This window comes from Hippoglossus stenolepis, chromosome 1, assembly GCF_022539355.2.
Source record: "Hippoglossus stenolepis isolate QCI-W04-F060 chromosome 1, HSTE1.2, whole genome shotgun sequence".
Taxonomy (NCBI): domain Eukaryota; kingdom Metazoa; phylum Chordata; class Actinopteri; order Pleuronectiformes; family Pleuronectidae; genus Hippoglossus; species Hippoglossus stenolepis.
The window spans coordinates 3,418,053-3,427,413 of NC_061483.1; the positions used below are offsets into that span (position 1 = coordinate 3,418,053).

The 9,361-nt window shown below is 41.4% G+C and overlaps 1 protein-coding gene across 1 annotated transcript in view; it reads left to right on the forward strand.

The window, feature by feature from the left end:
• Positions 1 to 7,869, forward strand: part of LOC124854968 (NACHT, LRR and PYD domains-containing protein 12-like) — a gene marked incomplete at both ends in the record, with an annotated part of 28,242 nt that extends 20,373 nt beyond the window's left edge. Inside the window, 4 exons of the mRNA XM_047343899.1 lie at positions 3,877 to 4,050; positions 4,587 to 4,760; positions 5,144 to 5,317; positions 7,704 to 7,869. Of these exons, the coding sequence (XP_047199855.1) occupies positions 3,877 to 4,050; positions 4,587 to 4,760; positions 5,144 to 5,317; positions 7,704 to 7,869 (688 nt within the window). The remainder of the gene's footprint in view (positions 1 to 3,876; positions 4,051 to 4,586; positions 4,761 to 5,143; positions 5,318 to 7,703) is intronic.
• Between the last annotated feature and the right edge of the window lie 1,492 nt (positions 7,870 to 9,361).

The following is a 9,361-nucleotide window of genomic DNA, read 5'->3' on the forward strand; positions in this document are numbered from 1 at the left end:
AAAAACCTTCTCGGTGCAGAAGTTCACTCTGGACTGGGCAGAGGGTTTAGAAAACCAAGATGTGGGTCTGCTGACTGTGCTTTCGTTCAGGGAGCTGAACCTGGTGAAAGACCAGCAGCACAGTCTTCTCACGCTGCTCCGTGTTTTCCATCCAGCGTTACAGAAGCTCACGGCAGAGACGCTCGCTGTCTGTAAACCTTTGTTCATCTTTGACGGCCTGGATGAAAGCAGACTTTCTCTGGACTTCAACCACAGGGAGCTTGTGTCTGATGTCACACAGAGGTCATCAGTCAACGTGCTGCTGACAAACCTCATCCAGGGGAATCTGCTTCCCTCGGCTCTCGTCTGGATAACCTCCAGACCTGCGGCGGCCAATCAGATCCCTCCTACATGTGTTGACAGGGTCACAGAAGTACGAGGCTTCACTGACGCCCAGAAGGAGGAGTACTTCAGGAGGAGATTCAGTGATGAAGAGTTCTGCAGCAGAATCATCTCACACATCAAGACGTCCAGGAGCCTCCACATCATGTGTCAAATCCCAGTCTTCTGCTGCATCAGTGCTACAGTTCTGGAGCACATGTTGACCACAGACCAGAGAGGAGAGCTGCCCAAGACCCTGACTGACCTGTACTCACACTTCCTGCTGGTTCAGACAAAGAGGAAGAACAACAAGTACGGTGAGGGACATGAGACGACTCCACAGCAGCTGACGGAGGCTGACAGGGACGTTCTACTGAAGCTGGGGAGGCTGGCACTTAAACATCTGGAGGAAGGAAACATCATGTTCTACCAAGAAGACCTGGAGCGGTGTGGTCTTAATGTCACAGAGGCCTCTGTGTACTCAGGAGTTTGTACTGAGATCTTCAGAAGAGAGTGTGTGATCTTCCAGAAATCAGTCTACTGCTTTGTTCATCTGAGCGTTCAGGAGTTTCTGGCTGCAGTCTACATGTTCCACTGTTACACCAAGAGGAACACAGAAGAACTCAACAACTTCTTGGGAACATATGGGAACACAGACAGTACCTTTTCCTGGATGACCTCCTGAAGAGAACCATGGAGAAATCCTTCACCAGTAAAAATGGTCATCTGGACCTGTTTGTTCGCTTCCTTCATGGCCTCAGTCTGAAGTCCAACCAGAGAGTCTTAGGAAGCCTGCTGGGTCGGACAGGGAACAATCCAAATATCATCCAGAGAGTCTTAGGAGGCCTGCTGGGTCGGACAGGGAACAATCCAAAGATCATCCAGAGAGTCTTAGGAGGCCTGCTGGGTCGGACAGGGAACAATCCAAAGATCATCCAGAGAGTCATCAACAACCTGAAGGAGATGGAGAGTGATGACATTTCTCCTGACAGAAGCATCAACATCTTCCACTGTCTGACTGAGATGAACGACAACTCAGTTCATCAGCAGATGCAACAGTTCCTGACGTCAAAGAACAGATTGAAGGAGGAACTCTCTGAGATCCACTGCTCAGCTCTGGCCTACATGCTGCAGATGTCAGAGGAGGTTCTGGATGAGTTGAACCTGGAGAAGTTCAACACATCAGACCAGGGTCGACGGAGACTGATCCCAGCTGTGAGGAACTGCAGGAAGGCTCTGTGAGTCCAGACATGATCAATAACATGTTCAATCAGTGGAGATGAGTCGTTCTTCAAATACACTCAGTGTTAAATGGTTCTCATTGTTTTGGGCAGCATGGTGTTGCAGTGGTCAACACTGTTAGTGCAGCCTTTCTGTGAGGAGGATGTTCTCCTGGTGTCTGCAGGGTTTTCTCTGGGTTCTCCAGCTTCCTCCACAAACCCAAAGACATGTAGATCGGAGTTAGGTTGATTGGAGACTGAAATTCAGTGTCAGCTGAGATTGGCTCCAGGCCCTGAGACCGCTAGGAAGAAGTGGCTACTGGCTGGAGTGTGTGTGTGTGTGTGTGTGTGTGTGGTGTGGTGTGGTGTCTGTCTGTCTGTCTGTCTGTCTGTCTGTCTGTCTGTGTGTGTGTGTGTGTGTGTGTGTGTGTGTGTGTGTGTGTGTGTGTGTGTGTGTGTGTGTGTGTGTGTGTGTGTGTGTGTGTGTGTGTGTGTATTTATACGTATGTATACATAAATATATGTATACATTTGGTTTGTATATATACATTCTCATTGTTCTCATTTACATATAAGAGCAACTAGATCAGATGTGGAGAGTGAAATCCAAGTGATCACTGTGCTGGAGTTTGCTGTATATTTATTTATATATATATAAGGGCTGTCAAAATTAACGTAGTTAACGCGGATGATTAATTTGTGGAATTAACATGTGTAATTATTTTAACGTATTAACGCATGCGCAGAATGATCTGCTCCATGAACCACTCACCCCCACTCACTCGCTCAGACCGACACACACAGTGAGATCAGAGCTCGTTCACGTGAAGCAGCCGCTCAGTGACTTTGTAGAAGTGAAACACAGAGTTTCTCTGGTCTCAGCTGCTCAGTGATCAGCTGCTTCATGATCAGAGCAGAAGCTGCAGCTGGTTTGTACCGAGCTGGAGTTTCTGTGTCCTCCTCCACTCTGCTCTCACTGGAACTAATAAACACTCATCACTAGTTATCAGGACCTGATCAGCACATGAAGTCACTTAGTGTTGGTTTGATTCCACAGTTTATGAGGCTGCATTTAAACATCATGAAAATGACTCGTCAACATGTTGTGCTCAGTACAACACGAGACGCTCACAGTCAGGACTCAGTGTTAAAATGAGCGACACGCAGACATGATCCGACTCCATCGATTTAGAACCAAACACATGACCGGACGTTTGTCACTTGAATCATCCCAATAAAAATTAACTGTGAACGTGAACTAGTTCATTTTCATCTGCATGAACTGAACTTGGAACTCGTTCTTTTTAAGTGTGAACTGGCTCAACACTGCTTCTGCAGATGGGCTCAGATTCAGATTTCACATTCACATTTAATTGTGTAAAGGTTTGGTTGTTTGTTTGATTTAAAAAGAAAAGAAAAAGTTTTATTCAACCATCCTATATTTGCAAAAACAAAATAGAGCAAAGGCTGAGAAGCCCCGATTGTTTAGGATAAAGGTTCTTTGAGTTTTATAAAGATATTTAATGTTCTAAATAACATCATCCTATGTTTGCTCAGAGGCAAAGCAAAGAGAAAGACACATTTAATTGTGGTGTGGTATGTTTTAGTTTGATTTTATTTTATTTTTCAATCTAACTATCATTTATCAACAAAAACAATGTTAAATGTATATATCCACCTTCTGTCATTTATCTTTCTGTTCCCACAACAATATACAGAGAAAAAGGGATTTTTCAGTCATTTAGAAACGGTGATTAATCAGATAAATCACAGCTTCTCTGTGTTTAGGATGAGAATCACTGACTGTTCCTTTAAACTGAAGAAGCAGAACTGGAAATATCGTTTATTCTTCTTTCTGGTCAAACTAGAATTACCACCCTGCGTTTGTAACGCCAACCAGTGCAGTGTCCGCCCTCCAGGCTCCTGACATGTTGCATTCACAATAATATGAGGTCACTGTAACCTTTGACCTTGACCACTGAAATCTAATCAGTTTATCTTTGAGTCCAACTGGTCACAATGTGAAGAAATCCCCTAAAGACAGACTTGAGACATCATGTTCAAGAGGCCAGAAACATGTTGTGTGACCTTTGACCTTTGACCACCTGAATCTAATAAGTTCCTCTGTCAGTCTAAATGAACGCTTGAACCAAATCTGAAAGGATTCTCTTGAGGAGTTTTTAACATGTTCATGAGACAAAAAGGGGATTTACCAGGGTGAGGGTCACATGATCACGTTTTGTATGAATGTTGTGTTTTCTGATTTTATTCTAACAGATATTTTCTTTAATTACAGACTCGGTGGTTGTGAACTCTCAGAGACTCACTGTAAAGTTGTGGCCTCAGCTCTGAAGTCAGACCCCTCACATCTGAGAGAACTGGATCTGAGCTTCAACGAGCTGCAGGATTCAGGAGTGAAGCTGCTGTGTTCTGGACTGGAGAGTCCAAACTGTCAACTGGAGACTCTGAGGTCCTTAAATCCTTCTTCACTTTTCAAACTTTCTTTCTTATTCGGTCATTATTTATTTAAATTGTCTCAGTTCTGCTCTGCTCACTGTCCCTCAGTCATCTGTCACTCACCCAGCCTGTCAGTCACGTCCACCTCATCAACTCCATTCACCTGCACTCACCTGCTCCTGATCACTAAGAAAGTGTCAGTAAATAACATGTGGACTGAGGCCGAGCACTCGTCCTCCTCAGGTTTTCAAAATAAGACACATTCTTATTGAAACACGTGGACAGTTGATAAGTATAGAAACAAACAGGAAGTGACTGTCAGGAGCCATCCCTACTTTAAACAGTGTTTAATTACACAAACCTGCTCAGTGACCAAACACGCAGAGAAGAAGGAGATGAATGAAACAATGGTCCAACATGTCTGATCTGATATTTATCTTCAGGTCACAGACTGGACTGAGGTCAGCAGCATGTTGAGAGTCTGTGTTGACATGATGACGATCCACAACAACAGGAGGACACATTCAAATATTCATATTTCTTTTCCAGGTTGAAGTACTGCAGTCTGTCAGAGATCAGCTGTTCTTCTCTGGCTTCAGCTCTGAGGTCAAACCCCTCTCATCTGAGAGAACTGGATCTGAGTAACAACAAGCTGCAGGACTCAGGAGTGAAGGAGCTGTGTGGTTTTCTACAGAGTCCAACCTGTCGACTGGAGACTCTGAGGTCAGTTCACTGACTGACTTTTGTAGATCTCATATCTATAAAACAGCATTTATACCCAATTGATCTCATTTAATTCTAATTTAACATAATTCCTCTTCATACATAACTTGAATCCATTCATTAATTAATCTGTGACATTTTAAATATTCAGCTACTTGTTAAAACACATCTGAGTTTAGTTCTGGATTTCCTAAACTGATCTGCAGGACAGAGACCGGGTCCAAATAATCTATTTTTACTGAATCAGGACTCGTTTTTAGTCCAACATGTCTGATTTCATATTTATCTTCCATGTTATGAGTCTGTGCTGACATGAATATTTGTCTGTTATTTTCACACATGAACTCAGTTTAATTTACAGTTAAGTTTTATCCTTTATTCAGGTTGAGTCTCTGCAGTCTGTCAGAGATCAGCTGTTCTTCTCTGGCTTCAGCTCTGAGGTCAAACCCCTCTCATCTGAGAGAACTGGATCTGAGCTACAACGACCTGCAGGACTCAGCAGTGAAGGAGCTGTGTGGTTTTCTACAGAGTCCAACCTGTCGACTGGAGACTCTGAGGTCAGACATCATGTTTTATTGTTAAAGTTTCAGTGTGTAGAATCTAGTGACATCTAGTGGTGAATTGTCATGTTGCAGCTGAACACCCTCACCTCACCCCACCCTTCCAAACACAAATGAGAACCTGTGGTAGCTTCAGTTGTCATAGAAACTCAAAAGTTTAGTTTGTCCAGTCTGGGCTACTGTAAAAACATGGCTGCCTCTGTAGAGAGGACCCGCCTGATGTAAATATAAAGTATTTAAATATAATGTAGTTAAATATAAAGTATTTAAATATAAATGTCTCATTATAAAGTAAAGAAAACAACAATTTGTACAATTTAGATGAAAATAGTAAAAACATCTCTATTATTTTATATTCAGTTTCTAACTATAGATCCTTTCACCTGAATCTTACACACTGGAGTAGGGCTGGGCGATATGGAAAAAAAATATATCATTTAAATGTTTTTCATATCAGTCGATATTGCTATAAATCACGATATAATTTAAATATCCAGAAAATAACTTTTTTGCACATTTGTGTTTATGTACAGTGTTTTTCTTATGTGCAAATGTTAAAAACAGATATTTACTTGCTCATACAATCATCCTGTGCCACTGCACTTTACTTATAACGTTTCATACAAACCACAATGCTGAAAATCAATTAATAATAATATTAATTCATTAATTAACATAATTGTTATTATGAGGCGCATTACGCCACTGGTCAACAAGTGACTCTGCTCCTCTGATGTTTTCTAATCACTCACACTTAGAACTGATCTTTATAAAAACCTGCTGAATTCATATTTATGTTCCTGGATCAACGGGCGTCGCTTTTCTGCAACAAAGAAGTTCAAACACTGCGTTACGCCGTAATCTGCAGGAGGAACTTCTGTCTGCTGGGAGCGTGTGTGAATGTGTGTGTCTGTCTGCTCGTCTCTGTCCGTCTTCACACACAAACTGATAATCACATGTATTTAGTTATTAATGGATGATGTCATGACTCCAGATGGTTCCGTCACTTTAACCCTGATGTCCTGACTGTGTGCGCCACGTCACGTGTTGTGTCGCAGGTTTAAACATATGTCTCATAAACTCAAGAGAATCAAACCAACACAAAGTGAACGTCAGTCCTGTACGTGTCCTGATGACGATCAGTGCTGATGTTTATTGTTAAAGTGGAAAGTGAGCGCAGGTCAGGAGTGAGGAGGAAGCTCCCATAGAGAATCTGACACAGGACGACCATCCTCTCTGGAATAAGCCAAAAGTCACTCTCCTGCCTCCAACCAGTTCAGAACTCAGCAGATTCTCACTGGTATTAAACAGCAACATCACATCTCCCTGATCCTCGCTTCTCTCCATTGGCTCCCTGTCCGTTTTAGAATTGATTTTAAGATTTTACTGATCACTTTTAAAGCATCCGGCCCCAAACTACATCACAGAATTATTGAGCCCGTATGTTCCTGCACGCAGCCTTAGATCCTCAGGTGGATCCTGCTGTTCCAAAGTCCAGGTTGAAAACTAAACCGTGACCGTGCTTTTACCATCAGGGCCCCTCGGCTTTGGAACGGCCCCCTGAGGAGATAAGGCGGAGTCAGTGACTTCTTATAAATCACTTCCTAAAACACATTTTTATAGACTTGCTTTTATGTGATGTTGTGTTTTTACTGTTTTTATCATTTTCACCTTTTATTTACTTGTTCAGTTATCTCTATTGTCATTTTACTGCTTTTATGGGTTCAAGTTTTTATTTACTTTTCTTGCTTTGCTGTCAAAGCACTTTGTAAACTCTGTTTTCAAAAGTACTATATCAATAAAGTTTATTATTGTTATTTATTCAGGTTGGAGGACTGCAGTCTGTCAGAGATCAGCTGTTCTTCTCTGGCTTCAGCTCTGAGGTCAAACCCCTCTCATCTGAGAGAACTGGATCTGAGTAGAAATAACAACCTGCAGGACTCAGGAGTGAAGGAGCTGTGTGGTTTTCTACAGAGTCCAACCTGTCAACTGGAGACTCTGAGGTCAGTTCACTGACTGACGTTTGTAGATCTCATATCTATAATACAGTATTTATACCCAATTTATATCATTTAATTCTAATTTAACATAATTCCTCTTCATACATAACTTGAATCCATTCATTAATTAATCTGTGACATTTTAAATATTCAGCTACTTGTTAAAACACTGAGTTTAGTTCTGGATTTCCTAAACTGATCTGCAGGACAGAGACCGGGTCCAAATAATATATTTTTACTGAATCAGGACTCGTTTTTAGTCCAACATGTCTGATTTCATATTTATCTTCCATGTTATGAGTCTGTGCTCACATGAATATTTGTATGTTATTTTCACACATGAACTCAGTTTAATTGACAGTTAAGTTTTATACTTTATCCAGGTTGAAGAGCTGCATTCTGTCAGAGATCAGCTGTTCTTCTCTGGCTTCAGCTCTGAGGTCAAACCCCTCTCATCTGAGAGAACTGGATCTGAGTAACAACAAGCTGCAGGACTCAGGAGTGAAGGAGCTGTGTGGTTTTCTACAGAGTCCAACCTGTCGACTGGAGACTCTGAGGTCAGACATCATGTTTTATTGGTTTACCTTTATTTTAAAGGTTCAGTGTGTAGAATCTAGTGACATCTAGCGGTGTCACGTTGCAGCTGAACAACCCCCTTCCAAACATGAAAGACAACCTGTGGTAGCTTCAGTTGTCATTGTAAGTCATAAGGTTTAGTTTGTCCAGTCTGGGCTACTGTGAAAAACATGGCTTCCTCCGTAGAGAGGACCTGCTCCTGATGTAAATATAGACTATTCAAATATAATGTAGTTAAATATAAATGTCTCACTGGTATTAAACGGCAACATCACATCTCCCTGATCCTCGCTTCTCTCCATTGGCTCCCTGTCCGTTTTAGAATTGATTTTAAGATTTTACTGATCACTTTTAAAGCATCTGGCCCCAAACTACATCACATAATTATTGAGCCCGTATGTTCCTGCACGAGCCTTAGATCCTCAGGTGGATCCTGCTGTTCCAAAGTCCAGGTTGAAAACTAAACCGTGACCATGCTTTACCATCAGGGCCCTCGGCTTGGAACGGCCCCCTGAGGAGATAAGGCAGAGTCAGTGACTTCTTTTAAATCACTTCTTAAACCCATTTTTATAGACTTGCTTTTATGTGATGTTGTGTTTTTACTGTGTTTTTATCATTTTCAAATTTTATTTACTTGTTCATTTATCTCTATTGTCATTTTACTGCTTTTTGGGTTCAAGTCTTTATTTACTTTTCTTGTTTTGCTGTCAAAGCACTTTGTAAACTCTGTTTTTAAAAAGTACTATATCAATAAAGTTTATTATTGTTATAATTTATTCAGGTTGGAGGACTGCAGTCTGTCAGAGATCAGCTGTTCTTCTCTGGCTTCAGCTCTGAGGTCAAACCCCTCTCATCTGAGAGAACTGGATCTGACTGACAACAACCTGCAGGACTCAGGAGTGAAGGAGCTGTGTGGTTTTCTACAGAGTCCAACCTGTCGACTGGAGACTCTGAGGTCAGTTCACTGACTGACCTTTGTAGATCTCATATCTATAATACAGCATTTATACCCAATTTATCCCATTTAATTCTAATTAAACATAATTCATACATAACTTGAATCCATTAATTAATTAATCTGTGACATTTTAAATATTCAGCTACTTGTTAAAACACTGAGTTTAGTTCTGGATTTCCTAAACTGATCTGCAGGACAGAGACCGGGTCCAAATAATCTATTTTTACTGAATCAGGACTCGTTTTAAGTCCACCATGTCTGATTTCATATTTATCTTCCATGTTATGAGTCTGTGCTGATATGAATATGTGTCTGTTATTTTTACACATGAACTCAGTTTAATTCACAGTTAAGTTTTATTATTTATCCAGGTTGAAGTCCGGCAGACTGTCAGAGATCAGCTGTTCTTCTCTGGCTTCAGCTCTGAGGTCAAACCCTCTCATCTCAGAGAACTGGATCTGAGTCTAAACAACAACCTGCAGGACTCAGGAGTGAAGGAGCTGTGTG